Source organism: Myotis lucifugus, unplaced genomic scaffold (assembly GCF_000147115.1).
Source record: "Myotis lucifugus unplaced genomic scaffold, Myoluc2.0 scaffold_140, whole genome shotgun sequence".
Classification (NCBI taxonomy): Eukaryota; Metazoa; Chordata; class Mammalia; order Chiroptera; family Vespertilionidae; genus Myotis; species Myotis lucifugus.
The window spans coordinates 2,103,949-2,123,505 of NW_005871188.1; the positions used below are offsets into that span (position 1 = coordinate 2,103,949).

At 39.0% G+C, this 19,557-nt stretch overlaps 1 protein-coding gene and 1 non-coding gene across 2 annotated transcripts; one reads left to right on the forward strand and one right to left on the reverse strand.

Moving 5' to 3' along the window:
* Positions 1 to 728: 728 nt before the first annotated feature.
* Positions 729 to 9,683, forward strand: NFKBIZ (NFKB inhibitor zeta). Its single transcript, XM_006110123.3, is given in 12 exon segments — positions 729 to 2,398; positions 2,910 to 2,940; positions 3,061 to 3,164; positions 3,286 to 3,439; positions 3,442 to 4,075; positions 4,763 to 4,868; positions 5,248 to 5,394; positions 5,564 to 5,627; positions 5,907 to 6,076; positions 6,686 to 6,796; positions 6,927 to 7,094; positions 8,339 to 9,683. Coding segments are annotated over 12 exon segments (1,872 nt in total). The 5' UTR covers positions 729 to 2,269; the 3' UTR covers positions 8,393 to 9,683.
* Positions 9,684 to 16,495: 6,812 nt separating this feature from the next.
* On the reverse strand, positions 16,496 to 16,606 carry LOC111827173. The gene has a single exon (XR_002830687.1). It is a non-coding gene; the product is annotated as a U6 spliceosomal RNA (small nuclear RNA).
* Between the last annotated feature and the right edge of the window lie 2,951 nt (positions 16,607 to 19,557).

The following is a 19,557-nucleotide window of genomic DNA, read 5'->3' on the forward strand; positions in this document are numbered from 1 at the left end:
ATCACACCAGCCATCACTTATTAGGCGACTGCTGGATGCCTCACCCAGTGCTGGGCGTTTGACAACTCGAAGCCCTTTGGCGGTCTGTGAAATCCAGGCTCCCGACAGCTGGCTTCGTAGCTTAAAACGCTTCTGGGAACAAAACTCTGACTTCTGGGGCGCGGGGTGGGGTGAGGGTGGTGGTGCGGTGGAGGGGGTACGGACCCGAACCACGGTAGATTTTCTCTCTCTTTTTTAAAAGCAACTTTATTAAGCTAGAATTCACATATTATGGCGAGGCTTTGGATATAATGTAGTTTTTTTTTTTTTTTCTTGTGACTTTTGTTAGTGAAAGGGTTTGAGGTCCTGACTTGGTTCTTCCTAAGTATTTGTGGAAATTTTAAGTAAAAGGACTTTATGTTCAAGAAAGGAAACCGATATTAACAAGATGTAATAAGGTGAAGCTGGACTGAAAACCAACTCAATGTATGTTTAGTTTGTGCGATTGGCCAGTTAGTTTTCTGTGCTTCTGGTTTTGTTCTGGGTGCTTTAGAATGGCTAAGCCAAATCTAGCAAAGAAACAATGTTTTCTTTCTTTGGTTGTGAATTGGCTAGTTTCTTTCATTTTTTAAATTGAGAGGGGGGGGGAGGGAGGGAGGAAGGGGAGAGAAAAAGAAAGAGAAACATCGATTTGTTGTTCCACTTATTTATGCATTATGCATCATTGGTTGATTCGTTCCCTGGCTAGCTATCAAACCGTAGCCTTGGTGTATTTGGGAGGACAGAAGCTCTAACCAAGTGAGCTGCCTGGCTAGGGCTGGTTGCTTTCTTTTCTTAATGAACGGAGCTGCATACTTTGGGGGGAAACAGGATGCCACAGTGGGTAGACTTAAGAACCTCTAGACAATCTCAAATGTTGGAGAATCTAATCAGCGTGGTTTAAAGAATGTTCTCTTTTAGGTGTTCCTCACTGCTAGCTGCTGCTGGTTCGGTTGTCTTCTTTTAAAAAGTGAATTTCCATTTTCATTTAAAGAAGTACTTTAATCCACTTGGTTGTATGTAAAAAGTGTGTGTGTGTGTGTGTGTGTGTGTGTGTGTGTGTATTTAGAACCTTTTCTCCCACATTTGGCTTTCATCTGGTTGAAACTATTTTGCTACTTCCCTGGTTTACGGCATAACCATAGGGGATTTCTCAAACTGCATTTTTCTCCTTGTGACGTTGAGTTATTAACTCCTGTCATTCCAGAGAAATGTTGTGTTAGATTCTGGCAAGATGTTCCTCAACTTAAATGTAAAACTAACTGGTCATTTAATTTGCCCCATCATTAAATTGTTTCTTTCCTATATTTATGATATATACACACATTCAAATTATGCATTGTTTCTTGCCCCATCTTCTTACTTTTTCCCACTGTCAATGGGGTGGCTGGATTATTCATTTCCTGACATTTTGCATGTTTACTTTGTGTTCAACTCATCCCAAGAGGTTATGACATAGCAGTGGTCAGAAGTGGAATGCTGTACTCACAGACTACATTTTAAAGTGTGTTTTAAAGTTTAAATATGAAGTGAGATTACAGATTTCCTTTTTACTTAGAAGGCCTCTGTGCGCAGTTCCAAAAAGTCAGTGAGGGGAAATCCTGCATGCGTGTGTGGAAATGTGTTTAATCTGAGTGAATTCAAGCAGATTTCTTGGCATAGTTGACTGAACTGAGCGAAATAATAAGAAACACATCTAAGACATTGTTCATTGTTAGGCTTTGGTACATTGAGATCTTTGGAGGAAGTTTGTTTTGTGCTTTCTTAGGTGAGGGGATTAATAGACTTATATTTTTATGTGGGCACCAAGCCTTTGGTTTGAAAAGCTAAAAATTCATCATTTATCCTTTGATCCCCCAAGGTTTTTCAAAAGTGAAGAATAATGATAGATCTATGAGAGTTAGCGTGGCAAATCTGTGATACTGTCTCATGGGTTGAAAGGGGCGAGAGACTGAGAGGTTTAATTTGGGTTGTCTGTTGGCTCTGAAGATCCCTGAAACCACAGTTGTATGAGATTTAACTCTTTAGGGAGCCTGATGGGGCAAAGCATTCAGGCAGCATCAAATCTTAAGTAGGACTGGGGAGTGACATGTAGGCCGTTGACCAGAGCAAGTTGGCAAGGCTTTGCATTCTGGTGATTGGGGACTTTATACGTTAGACAGCTATGCTTTTGAGGTTACTAAGATTTGTGTCTGTGCAGAGACTTAATTGGGATATGTTTTTTTTCTTCTTTTGAACAGCTGAGCCCCATATGGGGGTTGGAAGGCAGCAGAGAGGACCCTTTCAAGGTGTTCGTGTGAAGAACTCGGTGAAGGAGCTCTTGCTGCACATCCGAAGTCATAAACAGAAGGCTTCTGGCCAAGCCACAGATGATTTTAAGGTGGCACCTATTTTTTTTGTTTTGGGTCAGAGGTCAGGAAGATTAGTCTGTTGGGGTTATTAGTTTTTGCTGACCCAAGTCCCGTAAGTCTTTTGTAGACCACCACGTCCGTAGGACAGGGAGCATATGTGTCTTGCTGTCTGCCGTATTCCTATCGCTTAGCCCAGTGCTAGGCACTTGGTAGGTGGACAAGAGAAATTTAATGAATGAAATTGGGGGCAAAGAAATAAATGGGTTCAACTGAAATGGAACATCTTGATAAGAAAGGGAAAACTCAAATGGTCGTATTAATTTTATCTTGACATAGTTGAACTAAGGTGAACGGGCAAATGGGGGGAAGTTGCAAGATAGAATGAAAATTAAGATAGAAAATAAATATTGATAGAGCAGCTGCATCAAAGGTTTATGGTGAGCTGTAAAGAGTGGGAGAGATAAGTATGTTTATTGATGTCTATTGAGCAGAAAGCCATTTAATATTATACTAAATTGGAAACTTGTTTTTTCCTTATAGACACAAGGTGTGAACAGAGAGCAATTTACAGGTAAGAATTACTTCTATTCATGATATTATGGGGCCTTTAGAATAAAATAATGTGGTATGTTATGGGTAAAATTTTCAAAATAAAATGATCACAGATTCCACATTCCTTTTTTGGGTATAGAGTTGACAAACACTGTGTCATATAGTGGGAAAAGGAAAGGACCCGATTCGTTGTCTGATGGACCAGCTGGTAAAAGGCCAGCTTTGCTGCATACCCAGTTTTTGGTAAGCGTCTCACTATTTTCCTCTGAATACCTTTCAGAAATTAAATTATATTCTATAGAGGAAATTATTCCTGGAATAATTTTGGAAGGGAGTGTGCAATTTACTTTTTCTTTCTTTCCAGACACCACCTCAAACACCAACACCCGCAGAGAGCATGGAAGATGCTCACCACAGCGAATCCAAACAGGACAGCAGTGCTGATCTGCTTCAGAACATTATCAACATCAAGAATGAATACAGCCCGGTTTCCCTGAATACTGTCCAAGTTAGCTGGGTGAGCCTGCGGTGGTCCCTCAGGGCTCTCCCCGAGAGCAGTGCCAGGACTTCCATGGAGGGCAGATCTTCAGTCCACCTCAGAAGTACCAGCCTTTGCAAGTCAGCAGCTCCCCACACATGATGGATCAGGCTTCCATGTACCAGTATTCTCCTCAGAACCAGAACATGCAGCCACAGCCGCAGCAGCAGCCACAGCACTGTACCCAGAACCCAACTCTGGAATACAGTCCTTATTCCAGAACTTCCCAGTCTCCCAACTATGAGCCAAACTTCTTTAGTAACCAAGAACTACAGTTCTGCCCAAACCAAAGTTTTGCATCCCTTTTAACTAGTCATGGGGAATGTGAGAATGTTGCTGTTCCCATTCAGACTTCCCCCAGTGTTCAGCAACAAAATGACGCCCACCTGCAAAACTTCAGCATGGTGCCACACAGTGCCTGTGAGGCCATGGCGGGGCACGATGCAGGCTCTGTGCCTTTAAGCACCTCACTGCCATTCCAGAACATCATCGGAAATTCAATGAACACCACGCAGTTAGGGAAGTCATTTTTTCAGTGGCAAGTAGAGCAGGAAGAAAGCAAACTGGCAAATATCTCCCAAGATCAGTTTCTTTCAAAGGATGCAGATGGTGACACGTGAGTATCCCTTTATCTCATGTACCTAATTTGGTAAAACATATTTGCTGCACATAGTGGGCAGAGGATATCTCTAGGGTATACCAAGTTAGACCTTACCAAATGGTTGGCTAATCAAGATGAAGACTGTAGGAAAAAACTGCTGTTCAATGATAACTAATATTTCAAGAAAGAGTTTTCCTTTTTTTTCCCCTGGCTGAACAAATTACCTTTTCTAAGTTAATAAAAATGTATGCGTTTTCTTTGAATAATTGGCTTTGAAAGACTAGCATAGACTGTATTTATAGAGAGAAAATCAGATTATGATTAGTTGGTCATGGTCAACTGTGAGTTGATTTGTAGATTGAATTCTTATCTGTCCTGATACCTTTGGCCTTGGGCAGGCTATGTAAGTTCTCTGTGCCTCAGTTTCTTGACATGTAAAATGATAATGCCTCCCTCATAGGGTTTTTATAAATATTAAAAATAATAAGTTTAAAGTGATCTGTATGGTGGTTGGCATTCTTTTTCTTACTACTCATAGCCTGACTCATCCTGTTGCAACTCAGCCGACAGGATAATCTATGCTCTGTAATGCTTTGAGTGTACCAACATAATAAGAAAGGGACTAAAGGAATATATATATATTTTAAATGCACTTAGTGAAATCAGAAGTAATTCACCTCTTTTCCTTCCCTTGTCTCCCAGGTTCCTCCATATTGCTGTTGCCCAAGGGCGAAGGGCACTTTCCTATGTCCTTGCAAGAAAGATGAATGCACTTCACATGCTGGATATTAAAGAGCACAATGGGCAGGTGAGGACCTTGACAGAGCGAAATGTGGTCGCTGTGAAGAGAGTGACAGCCAGTCTCACATTCATCCGCAGGTAGTTTCAGAGCTCAAGACCAAAAGAGCTTAGTTATTATTAACTTTGAGATGTTGACTCTGCCACCATCAACCTTGAAGTTAGTAACATTAACTTCATAGTTATTTCACCAAAGACTAATTGGGTATAATAAAGCCACACCTTAAGTTTACTTTAGTTTTCTTGTATTACAGTATCTTATTATTTATTAATAGGATTTATTTTTTCCACGTGGGTTTTTCCCTCAGTCTTAGTTTAGGTTCATATTCCTTGTCATGATAGTGTTACATGTTTTAAAAACATTTTTTTTTTCTTCTGAATGTCCACAGAGTGCCTTTCAGGTGGCGGTGGCTGCCAATCAGCATCTTATTGTGCAGGATCTGGTGAACCTTGGAGCCCAGGTGAACACCACCGACTGCTGGGGGAGAACCCCTCTGCACGTCTGTGCTGAGAAGGGCCACTCCCAGGTGCTTCAGGTAAGAGGCAGTTTGCTAGGTTTCCATTAGCACAGGGCCAAAGAGAGGGCTTGAGTCTTAGATGTTGGATGTGGGTTGCAATAATCCATTTTGAGTTCACTTATTCAATACTTAGAATACTTGTATAGCTTGTCTCTTGCTAACAGATATATGTTTTTAAAATTTTCAGGCAATTCAGAAGGGTGCGGTGATGAGCAATCAGTTTGTGGATCTTGAGGCAACTAACTATGATGGTAAGCAAATGACACTTTATTGGGTAAAAAACCATTTCTAGAGAGGGGCCCATTCGTTCTAAAGTTATGTTAAGTTTCATACCAAGAAGGAAGGGAGGTAATTAATGCTAAAACATTCTATAGATGAAATTAGCACTAAGAACCAGTGGAGGGATTATTCAGATTGCCTTACTAGTTCTTGTGGAGCCCATTTGTAGGCCATCCCCAAGGTTTGTAATTATAGAACAACCGAAAGGCTTGATGGCATGCTTGACCACTGCTTTATTATACTTTTTCTAGGCCTGACTCCTCTGCACTGTGCGGTCGTGGCCCATAATGCTGTGGTGCATGAACTCCAGAGAAATGAACAGCCACATTCACCTGAAGTTCAGGAGCTTTTACTGAAGAATAAGAGTCTGGTTGACACCATTAAGGGTCTGATTCAAATGGGGGCAGCGGTGGAGGCTAAGGTAAATTCACAGAAGAGTTTGGATATGGGATGGGGAGGAAGTGGTTACCACAAAAACCTGTTCCCAAATAGAGATTAAAACTCTGTGTTTTTTGTAAGGTTGCTTCATCATTGTGGGATCTAGACTTAATCTTCTGTTTTTTAGACTGGAAAATAGTTTTTCTCTGCAAAATTGAGGTTTATTTGCTGAGTATCTCTTATGTACAGTGCACTGAGTTAGGGGTTCGGGGCGAGGGGGAAGCCTGAATGTCAGCTACTGGGTCCTTAGGGACCTTCTCATTGAAGAGGTGAGGAATGTAACTATAAGTCTACGGGGTGGCTGCTAAGTCGGAAACATAGGCGAGTACATAATAAATCATTTATTGTATTATATTACAGTACATTGTAAAACAGTATCGTCTATGTTTCTACATTTTGTGCCTCCCTGTATGTAAAGGTAGACTGTGATAAGAGGCACCTAGGCAAATTAATAGGAATTTAACAGGAATGAGAGATTTCATCTCGTTTGGGGTTAAGGAAGGCTTGAGTCAGAATTTGGGAGGCTGGGTGAAAAGCATGATTGGGCGTGCTGTCTGGATGGTCACGTCTTTCCCCTCTTGCCTTTAACAAGGATCGTAAAAGTGGCCGCACAGCCCTGCATTTGGCAGCTGAGGAAGCAAATCTGGAACTCATTCGCCTCTTTTTGGAGCTGCCCAGTTGCCTGTCTTTCGTGAATGCAAAGGTACCTTTCGAAAGCTTCAATAACTTCACAAGAGTTGGAGTGACTTTTTTTACAGCTTTTTCAAGCTTTCGAGCTGTTCTCATGAAAGTCCCCCTTCCTGATGGGCGTCATTTTTGTCTCTTTGTCTCAGGCTTACAATGGAAACACTGCCCTCCACGTTGCTGCCAGCCTGCAGTATCGGGTGACGCAGTTGGACGCAGTCCGCCTGTTGATGAGGAAGGGAGCAGACCCAAGTACTCGGAACTTGGAGAACGAGCAGCCAGTGCATTTGGTTCCTGATGGCCCTGTGGGAGAACAGGTGAGGGTGACAGGAGGGACAGGCAAAGCTTTCAGACGCTTGGTCTGAAACATAAAGGGAGGTGAGATTGTTCAGGGTGGAGGTGCTCTTCAGGCAGGTTCTATCAGTGTGCGTATCTGTCGGTGTTACATGAGTCAGTATCTGTAGGAGTGTCCAGGAGAGTCCCGGGCACGTAGTCAGTGCTCAGTAAACATCAGCTGTTACAATTATTTCTAGTAACTGATTTTAAATAAGAAATAGGAAGGTTTTTTTTTTTAAATGCAATTTAGAACCTAGAACTATTTTATACTTTAAACAAAATTATGCTTTACTCATCATATGCTTATATATTATCTTCAGAGATTGAATAGTTTCACATGACTGAACTTTTCTTGAAAACAAGAACTGAATCTTTTAAGACCTTGAGATATTTTTGATGAAAATTTTCCCTGGGGGAAATGAGGGTGATTGTGGCTATAGGTAGGTCATTACATATTTTCATAATCATAAAATATATGGAGTGCAATTTAGTTGTTTCTTTGATTCACATCCCCCATATGACCATAATGTTATAGGAACCCATATTTGTAGAGCTCTTTATAACTTAAGATGGAGCTCTTTAATTTGTACAGTTTTCATGTATACCCTTAATAGCTATGAAAACTTTGCAGTATAAGAGTTCAGCTAAGAAAATGAGACTCACAGAAGTTCCACGGATAGGAACCATCATGAAATATTAAATGGCAGTGTCCTAACCCCAGTGTTTGCTTCTACTTCAGGTTTATGGTGCATAGTCATACAGCGATATTCTCAGCATTTGACTTTTAATGTTCTCAGATTACTCTCCTTTCTGCTTCTGTATTTTTTGGTGTGTGTGAGTTTGTGGGGAGGGTCTTTTCCTTTTCTTTTGTTGTCAGACTGTAGTCATTCAGACTGTGGTCATTGTGTCTTCTTCCAGCAGTTGTCAATTGCATTCCCCACCCTAATCTTTTTCTTCTAAATGGTGGCTTTTCATCTGCTGTGGACTGAGAGACAGTTAAGAAAATTTGTCAATCTGGTGTTTAAATCATTAGGCTCTGAATGAGCCTAGAGGCTTTCCTGTGATCCGTGAAGTTATGTGCAGATACTTTATTCCTGGGTATCAGAACAGCTGTTTTGACTTGAAGTATATTAAGGATTTATGTGTGTATAAGGTGGGTTCTGGGTTCTTGTTGAAGCTGACCACAAAAAAGAAAACTTACAAATCCTATTCATTTCCATTCCAGATCCGACGTATCCTGAAGGGAAAGTCCATTCAGCAGAGAGCTCCACCGTATTAGCTCTATTGACTTGGAGCCTGGTCGGCAACACTCACTGTCAGTTAGGCAGTCCTAATGTATCTGTATATAGACCATTTGCCCTGTATTGGCAAATGTAAGTTGTTTCTATGAAACAAATATATTTAGTTCACTATTATATAGTGGATTATATTAAAAGAAAAGAAGAAAAATATTTAATTCCTTTTGGCAGATTTAAATATTTCATACCCAGGTATCTGGGATTTAGACATCTGAATTTAATATGAATGGTAAAATTGATTTCAATTAGTAGTAGCTTTTGGTTAGGAAATGACTTTGATTTGTTGCATATGGCATTGCTCATGTAGCTATTGCCAGTTTAAAAGCAGGTAAATTGTAAACTTTCATTTGGCCTGATGCAATATCTGATAGTAATTGGTATTGGAAAGTCTCTAGTCATTGGACTAGATGAAAGGTATCATAGTTACAATTTGATTTTTTAAACTGTATATAATTGTTATTTTCATTTTTTTAAATGTTTGTACATATTTGGTCGTGAACATGGCCATATTTGAAATGTGTAAATCAATAAAGTAGAAAAGAATAAGTGAGTTGTCACTATTTTTAAAAATTATACGCATTCAAAGGAGTTGTGTGATCACCCAACCACTGTCTGTCTCTGTTGATGAAGCAGATGGAGAGTTGTTCTCCTAGCGGCTGGCAGAGCTCTGGTTGAATTTTAAATATGCTTTTTCCTCATGCATTGAGATGAGACATTATTTGTAGGGAATTGCATGTTCTTAAAGAGAACACTGCCTTATGTCTCACTTTCTAGAGTTTATCATTTTCTTGCTCTGTTGGGAATTTTGTTTTAGCTTTAAAGGATCAACAAAAAGTCAATATTGAAACGTGTCTTATTGGGTTTCCATGTCCAATAATGATAATGTGCCATGATGTTTTATATTACCATTTATTAAAAAATCCTTTACTTTTTAGTGATCTTGGTTCTATTAATATTGTTTTACTTACCTCTGGCATACTCTGAGGAATGTATTTGGATTTGATTGCTCACTAATTCATTGTATACATTTGATTTAGTAAAATACTTTTTTAAAAAATGAGAAGTTTCACAAGCAACTGACTAATCATCTTTGTGGCTTAAATTCTTTAAAAAAAGATATCCTTGAATTAATCACATTGTTTGATTTAGTATGTCTTGTGGACAAAAGTTACAGTTATTGGTATCTATAAATATGGCTCTGATATGAACCAGTCTACTTACACTCATGGAGAACCTCTTGCATGGTTTTAAATAAACTTTAATTCAATAATACTACTCGTCTTAAGGCTGTGCATTTTCTTTCCCTAGTCCATTGTTTATATTTCCCTAGTTTGAAAGAGTGCTATTAATTACGAATCTGAATACCTTTAACTTAGCGAATACATTTTAATTTGGATTTTTTTTGGGGGGCGGGGGGGGGAGAATGTGTTTCCTAAAGGTACATACATAACATCAAAGAAACTGCTGAGTTCATGGAAGTTTATTAGGTTCTGAAAATATGGAAGATTAATAGATATTGTTGATCATTTAGACATTTATGTGCTAAAAAATAACAAGTCTTTATGGCTTCATATTTTATTTTGTGGGCACAGTGAACATAGGAAAAACAATTTGGAGATTACCAGGATCATCCTGAGAGATGTAAATCTGGAAATAGCAGTAAATGGGGTCTTTCCAGTTTGACATGTGAGAACAAACACATAAACATCTCCATCAGCATCAGTGAGTTACTGTATAATTTAGTTTTTGAGAATCTGGTGAATCCTTTCCCTGGAAAAACATACCTATGCTGTATACAGTATCGGAGGCATCACAGCCACCGGGAGTGCATGATTCAGATTAAGAATCTACTGTACTATTTCTTTACATCAAATACAACTTTTCTTCTTTTACATAAACACAAACTTAAGAGTAATTTGCCTTGTAAATGCAACTTGACAGCCAGAATAGTAGAAATGATATATCCCCATTGAACATAGATACACAATAAGCTTTTTCCCAAGTGAGCTTATGTGTTCTCTTCATCAACCTAAGTTCTCTAATAATTAATTGAACCACTGCTTAGCAAGCATGTGATTTCCTGTGTGTGTGTGTATATGTGTGTGTACATGGCACAAAGCTATATGATAGATAAATGAGGAATTCAAAGATATAAAAGATATTTTTTATCCTTAAGATGCATACATGAGAGACACGACATGCACTTTATTAGATACCATAAAAGGGGGAAGAAACAGGTTCAGAAGACGGAAGAATTTGTGTCCAAATGGGAGAATGGGGGAACTTAAAGGCAGAGCATTTGAGCTGTTCAGAGAGTTAATTTGGATGTTCATTGTGATGGAGGAGAGGGAGGTGAAAGAGAAACAGAAAATGACATGAACCAAGACAGAATTTTGGGGGGAACCACAGGTGATTCAGTGTAGTTTGGTTAGCATTTGGATGGCTAATAAGTTTCATCTTGTGCTCTGCCTTTGGTAATATTCTCAAAGTAGCATGCTGAGAAAGATCCTCAAGCAGTCTAGGGCTTGGCAGGAGACAGCGCTGTGACTAATGAGCGATATCTGCCTTAGAGGTATGGCAGTGCCACTTGATGGAACATATTTCAAAGAAGGAGCCCCACAGAAGCCAAGACTTACCTGTGCTCATTGCTACAACCTCAGTGCCTAGCACAGAGTCTGACACATAGTAGTGACTCACAAATATTGGTTAAATGAGTGATTGGATTTATGCTAATCCTGGTTGGGATCACTGGTTCTGGGGAAGTGGTGTTTTCAGCCAGAATTATATTATTAAATACTTAACACACTAAAGAGCATCATGGTCTGAACTTAACCAGCCACATAATTTAACAGTGACATTGATGATGTGTTAATGAAAATGGGCACAGTTGTACTCTTTTAAAAAAAATCGGGCAGCCCCTCTCTGCAAAGGACTAACTCTAATACTGTAGTTTGGCAGTTCAGTAAGGAATTCCCTGAAGTGTCAGAGACCTAATCTTCTGGTTTTATTTGTTAATCAAATCAGTAACATTTAATATCCTGTCTATTTTTACTTAGTCAGGAGTGGAGAATTTCCTCAAACTTCTATAACATTTAATAAATGTCAACTTAAAGTCAGTTCCACTGACTTCCATTTTCTGATTACATCAGTTCTGTATTGAACATAACCTCAGGGAAAAATCAGCTCAGCCACTGGCCAAGTTCTCCCATTGAGATCGGGCCTGGGACAAGGTTTTTGATTAGTTATGACCAGACTGCTGGTTTTTTGTTTCTTCTGCTGTGCCCTGGATCTGTCCTTGAGAGGAGGGGCGGGACGGTCCGATCGTCAGAGGCCCTGTTCCTAGCACAGTGCCTGATAGAGAGTAGACATTTATTACATACTTCTTAGATGGCATTTAAGTTTATGGCTCCATTTTAAATTTATATTTTCTCAACATATTTTATACTTCATCGTATAAATATTTTATCACATGAAACTTATGATTTAATCCCCCAGTACTGTTATCCATTAGCTATACACCAATTCTGGTTCTGCTTTATTTTCTCAGCGCCCTCACTCCACCTTTGGAGTCTGTGTAAACCTGGACACATTGCATGGATGGCACATGTCCAGGAGGAATACGGGTGGAGATTGTTCGCAAAGTGTCTCTAGCTTGTGTGTGTGTGTGTGTATATGTGTGCGTGTGTGTGTATGTGTGTGTGTGTGTGTGTGTGTTTTCTTAAAATTTTCCTGTTCATTTTCTTTATTTTAGAAAATTTTTCATTTAGTATTGTATAATTTCAGGTGTACAGCACATTGGTTAGACAATCATATTCTTTACAAAGTCTTTGGTCCTCCTGGTACTTTCAGCATCCAACTGGCACCACACATAGTTATTACAATATTATTGCCTGTATTTCCTATGCTGTACTTTATACCCCCATGACTATTTTGTAACTACCAATCTGTACTTCTCAATCCATTCACCTGTTTTACCCGCCACCAACCCTCTCCCATCTGGTAACCATCAGTCTGTTCACTGTATCTGTGAGTCTGTTTCTGTTTTATTTGTGTGTGTTTTTTTGTTCTTTAGACTCCACATATAAGTGAAATCCCATGGTATTTGTCTTTCTCTGCTGACTTATTTCACTTAGCATAATTGGAGCTAATTGGGGTGGTGCTCTGTTGTGGTCTAAAGCCAGCCACTGGGTATGTTGGTTCTGGGCCTCTTGGAAGACACCAGTGTGGGGTGAGTGGTGTTCATGAGGTTAATGCAGATTTATATTTGGCACCTTGCTGAGCCTCGGGCCGCTCAGCACAGCACACAATGAGCCAGTTGTTGCACACATGAAGCCTGCAGACCTTTGAAAGCCTTTAAAAATGACTGCTGCACAGCCAAGGCTGGCCCACAGAGCCTCTTCCGGTGTACGAGTTGGGTAGGATGGGCTCTCAGAGAGTGGTTAGGGCAGAGCGAGTGGTGTTCAATGGGCTAATGCAGATTCAGAATTGGCCAGGTGTGGGGAGGGCTCAACACAGGAAAGGTGGTACCCACCTGCTGGCTGTGTGGGAGGAGGGCTCCACACAGGGGCAATGGTGGCTGTCCCTCCAGCCTTCACCCTGAAGCCACACAACTCAGTTTTTCACTGTATGTCTCCAGAGCTGCGGTTCCTCTTCTGGAGCCCAGGGTGTGTTCCTGCAAGTAAGTCTGTGCACAGGCCCTTTAAGAAGGTGTCTGGGTTCCCAGCAGCCTCTGTCTCAACTAGACGGACAGAATCCCTGCTGATTTCCATAGCCAGATGTTGTGGGGTCTTTGCTTCCTGGTATTGGTATTCAAGGCTGGGGAGCTCAGTGTGGGGCTGGGACACTTCACTTCTCAGGGGGAACCTCCACAGCTGAAATATCCCTCCCAATTCTCAACTACCACACATGGCTGTGGGGCCAGCCCATTTAGGGTCTCTGCCTTCCTACCAGTCTCAACATGGCTTCCTCTTCATATCCTTAGTTATAAGACTTATTTTCAGCTAGTCTTCAGATGGTTCTCCAGGTTGATTGTTCTAGAATTTAGCTGTAACTTTATGTGGTCGTGCGAAGAGGTGAGCACAGCGTTTATCTACTTCTCCATCTTGACCAGAAGTACTTCTGTCTAGCTTTCTTATGTGTATTCTCTGTCCTCCAGCCCTGTGCTCTCTGCTCCCTCCATCACACTGGTTCCTTTGCCTATCAGCCCACGTGGGTTTTAGAAAGAGAGTAGCCAGACAGCAAGTCCACCTGCTGAACGCCCTAGGTTCCAATGTCTGGTGACATTAGCATCTTTATGAAGCTTATTAAATGTGCAAATGCCTTGGCCCCACCACAGACTTTCTGAATCAGAATTGCCAGGGTTTTCAGGGCTCCCGTCAGATATATGTGAAGATGGTTCTAGTGCACAGTCTTAGTCTAAATTAGAAAATGCAGACGTTGGAAGGATCTGAGACTAGGCATTAGTCATATGGTGGTAACAGAATGGGTTGCCAGAATGCCCATGGGGAAGAGGTAGCAACCTGATGAATGTTTATTATGTACCTGGCATGCTGGATTCTGTGGTATAGAACTTAGCTTTGAAGGAGAGATCAGGAGTTACCTAATCGGTTTTTCTTTTCTTTCTTTCTTTCTTTCTTCTTCTTCTTCTTTTTTTTTTTTTTAATCCTCAACTGTATTGGTTTCCTAGGAGTATGTAATACATTATCACATATGTAATACATTATCACAAACTTGGTGGCTTAAAACAAGAGAAATTGATTCCCTCACAGGGCAGAAGTCTGAAATCAAGGTGTTGGCAGGACCGTGCTCCCTCCAAAGGCTCTAGAGGAGGGTGCTTCCTTGCCAACTTCTGTTTCTGGCATCTTCATGCATTCCGTGGCTTGTGGCAGCATAGTTCAAATCTCTGCCTCCATCTTCACATGGCTTTATCCTCTTCTCCCTCTGTCTCTTCTCTGTGTGTTGTTTACTAGTATAAGGGCACTTGTCTTTGGATTTAAGGCTCCCCTTTATAATTCTTAATTACATGTGCAAAGACTCCTTTTCCAAATGAAGTAATGTCCACAGGTTTTTAGGATTAGGACATATCTTTTTTTTTTTGGGGGGGGGGCACCATTTAGCCCATTACACCAGGAAAAGAGGCTTAATAATCTTTTCTGCTACCATTTGTTTTCCTCTTACAAAGTAACTAAGATGAATACTTCTTTCTGAGAAATTCTCTACTCTGTCTTCAGAATCTATGAACATCATTTTTATATAATAATTGATATAATGTATGATGTATCTACATTTCACTTATTAGCTGTATTATTTATTAGCTGTATTTGGCATTGACCAGGAGACTCATTTAGCATTGATGAACTTTAGTAGAAACAATAAAATAATTATTGAGCTGTAATTAAAAAAACTAATATAAGGACTGCGAGGACATTTAATTATTTAAACCTTACAACAAAGTTTATTAGATTATCATTAGTCATTCTGTTCTCTGGTACACATTTGAATAAACCTGCTTCCCTTTACCTTGGATCACACTACCTAGAGTTGCTCATGTGGGAAGCAACATGATCACAAATTAAATGCCTGTGTTTGAGACCATCTGACCTTGTAATGTGCACCAGAGTAGTCACTTATTGGAAAATGCAGATGTTTGAAAGTGAAGGGTCAACTTAAGGAAATCCGTGGTTTTAGACAATAAATATTAATCCAAACTCCATAGAAATATATTATTTTAGATCTTATTTTTTTAAGAGACAGCATATGGTTATTAATCTGAAAATAAAAAATTTCTGTAGGTCTTAGGACTTGGCAATTGGATCCAGCACGTGTTTCTTGTTGAAATAGCTTAGTGCCTTTGGGCTTGACAATCCGGACACATTTCAGATTGCGCAATAATACTAGATCCCTTTAGCTTAATTGCTTTGGAGCTTAAGTTTGGAATCACCGTTTATTTTCTCCATTTGTGGTACCTTAATCCATGTGGCCTTTGTATTTGCAGCCAAATGTCTCTCAGGCAGGACGTTAGTTTTAAGTGCTTGTACAAGAGTGCGGGGCACCTATTGACCGGCTCGCATGGAAGCCCCAGGTGTTGACTGCTCTGGTGTGAACTGCTCTTCTCTTAGGGGGCTCAAGGTTTCTTAGTTTGGGCATTTGAGTCAGTGGGAGTCTGCCCATGGAGAGCCTGTCTTTCAAAATTGGCTCTATACATGTTTTACATTAGATATCACTTTCATCAATCTTTTAAAATCAATCTCTACCCTTTTGCTCACAAGAAGTATTCCTTCCAGAATTACATTAAAATTTAAAAAACAATTCTCCTTTTTAGGCTCTTGCAGATATGGAAATAAGAACTGTTTATCTTCAGGACAGCAATTTAATCTGGTGCAACTTTTTATGTCTATCTCAAGAAAATTTAAAATATGTCACTTGGGAAAGTAAGTAAACATTTGGATCTTTTGGGTGCTTCTACCAAAAGGGTCCTGGAAAATTTCTTTAAAATGTAAATTTCTGGGCTCAAGTTGTGGGAAACTTTAAGATAATATATTACATTAATGTATCTTTAAAAAATGAGACACATCTAAGGTCCCACAAAATGATTTTTTTGTATAGACCAAATAAGGCTCTATTTTAATTGGTCAGTTTTTCCCAACAGACCCCCTAAATTTGATGAAAATTTGTTGTTTTCTCATGTAGTGCAATAGACAGAAATAATATATAGACAGAAGTTTAACTTACACAGATTATTAATTTCCATTCACATTCCAATCATACAGACCAATTAGATACTTTATTTAAAATTCAGGAATTTATTGACAGTGGATAAGTTCTATTATGAAGGCTATATAAATGAGTCAATTTTGTTTCTTTTTTTCAGCTAAAGTTGCTATGTCAAATCTGTTATCAATGTCAAAATGTCTGTTGAATTAGTCTGTTGTTTTTCCTATTTCCCTGCCATGATCCATGTCTGGGTTTTCATGACTTCACTCCTGGATTACAATAAACATAATTTTTGTTGTTGTTGTTGTTATGGAAACATTCTAACATACACAAAAGTAGGGAGAATAGTGTATTAAACCCCTATGATTTTTTAAAAGATTCCACATATGAAAACATGGATCATGTGTCATCTTTGTGCAGGGGCCACACTAATATTCTCCATATCGTTCCAATTTTAGTCTATGTGCTGCCAGAGCGAATACCCTGTATTATTATTAAGACTCCAAATCGGTAAGGGAGGTTTTCTAATAAATGGGGGCACTCATCTTAGCCCACATGGCCATTCCACAGGTTAGCGGTGCCCTTACTTTAGGAAAATTTTAAGAAAAAGAAAGTCTAGAAATCTCCCAGCCTATGACTTGCCTATTGCTTGTGTTTTCAGAAAGTCTACAAGAGGTCCCTTGAGCAGGGAACTGTGATTAAGACAGCTTATCTGTGCTGCTGTAAAATAGAAGTAATTCTTACCATTTGCAACAGTATGGATGGACCTGGAGAGCATTATGCTAAGTGAAATAAGCCAGTCAGAGAAAGATAAATATCACATGATCTCACTCATTTGTAGAATATAAGGAACAACATAAACTGATGAACAAAAATAGAACCAAAGTCATAGAAGCATTGAACAGACTGTCCAACCTATGAGGGAAGGTGGGGGGTGAGAGGGTAAGAGATCAACCAAAGGACTTGTATGCATGCATATGAGCATAACCAATGGACACAGATGGGGGTGGGTGGGGAGAGGTCAATGGGGGGAAAAGGAGACTTATGTAATACTTTAAACAATAAAGAATTTTAAAAAAGAAGAAATTTTATGCAATAAAATAGACAGCTTATCTGAAGCAGCAGTAGTGTTTGTTAACTATGCAGTTACTTCTGCCATGAGACAGGGCAGGTTTTTCAGGGAATGTACCCCTAAGCTCTGCAGCAGCCCAAATTTCAAATGGTAGAACTTGTTTGTAGAATAAATACAGACCCTTAGCATAATGTTCTCAAGGTCCATCCATGTTGTTGCAAATGGCAGTGTTTCATCCTTTCTTATGGCTGAGTGGTATTCCATTGTGTATATGTAACACATTAAAAAAAATCAATATAGACACACACTCACTTCAGGAATTGGTCAACAAATGGTTACTGAGGACACTTGGGAAATGAGCACTAAAGTTACAATTTCTTCTGCAGCCTAAAATTAGAGATGATGGGCAGGGGTTTTATTAGTTTAACGGGCATCTATTTCTCCAGCCATGTATGTACAAGACAAAAGAATGGTTAGACATTCACTTGGGCTGCCTGTGTGTGATTCATAATAAATTCGTTCCTTATAAAATTTACTGCCGAATGACTCATTACAGGATGATGAAGATATGGCTTTTAATTTAAAGAGTGAGGTAGGCATTCTTTTAAAAATCAAATTTGTGAGGTGTAATTTACATATAATAAGATGCATACCTTTTAAGTGTATTGTGCAATAAATGTATACACCCATGTAACTATCACCACAACCAAGACAACACATTTTCTTCAACCAGAAAGTTCCCTGGTCAATTGACTCTGCAGTCAATTCCTCCTTCCACCCTCTGCTCCAGGCCACCACTGAGCTGATTTCTGTCACTACCACTTAGTTTTGCCTCTCTAGCACTTCATATGAATGGATTCATAAACTATGTGGTTTTTGGTCTTGAGCTTTTTCATTCAGCATAATGTTTTTGATATTCATCCACATTGATGCACTTATTAATTTATATTTTTATTGCTGAGTAGTATTTTCTTGTATTAATGACAAATTGTTAGCCATTCATCTACTGGTGGGTACTTGGGTTGTTCCAGTTTTTGGTTATTATGATCAAAGTTGCTATGAACAGTCTTTATGTGGATATATATTCTTTTTTAAAAAAATATATATTTTATTGATTTTTTACAGAGAGGAAGGGAGAAAGATAGAGAGTTAGAAACATCGATAAGCTGCCTCCTGCACATCTCCCACTGGGGATGTGCCCGCAACCCAAGTACATGCCCTTGACCGGAATCGAACCCGGGACCCCTCAGTCCACAGGCCGACGCTCTATCCACTGAGCCAAACCGGTTTTGGCAGGATATATATTCTTATTTAATTTTGGCAAATACCTAGGAGAGAAGTAGAAGGTTCATATGATAAGTATATGCTTAATTTTAAAAGAAACAGTGAAAACTATTTTCCAAAGTCATTGTACCATATTTCACTTTCAATTGCAATGTAAGAGAGACCCAACTATTCTTCATCTTTCTCAATACTTGATTTGTCAGTCTTTTAAAATATTAGCCTTTCTAATGGTATCTTATTGTAGCTTTAATCTGCAATTCCCTGATTACTAATGATATTGAACATCACTTCTTGTGCTTATTAGCCATTTATATATCTTCTTTGGTGAGGCATCTGTTCAGGTCTTCTGTCCATTAAAAAAGAATTAGATTGTCTCTATTTTTATTAAATTGTAAAATTTTTAAAGTATGTTCTGTATATATGTCAGTTGTCAGATATATGTATTACAAAATCTCCAAGTCTATGTCTTGCCTTTTTGTCATTTCTCTTTAAAAAAAATCAATTTTGCCCCATTCTCACATTCTTCTCCTTCTGAGTCTGTAATCACATATATTTTGACCATTTTCATTTGTACTACGGTCTTTAAGGATCTGTTTATTTTTTCCCAATCTATTTTCTCTCTATTCATTAGTTTGGATAATTTTTTGTTACCACTTTTTCTCCCGTCTCTGATCTACTGTGAATCTTTTTTTTATTCTACTTTTCAGTTATAAAAATTCCATTTAGCTTCTTTTATAGTTTACCTTTCTCTGCTGAGATTCCCTATCTGTTAACACATTAAGTCAATATTTTCTGAATTCTTTGAATGTAAAATTCTTTGAACCATATTTATAGCTGTTGCTTCAAAGTTCTTGTGTTCTAAATGCATCATCTCAGTAATGTTGGGTTCTTCCCTTGATTATGGGTCATGTTTTGCCTTTTTAAAAAAATATTTCCAAGTCTAGTAATTTTTTTTTATTGTATATTGAATATTGTTGGCTCTGGACTTTTGTTATCTTCCTTTGAGAAGTGTTGCCTTTGCTTCTATGAGGCAGCTCATTTCCTGGTTAATTACCTTGTATTTCTGTAGTCTTGTCT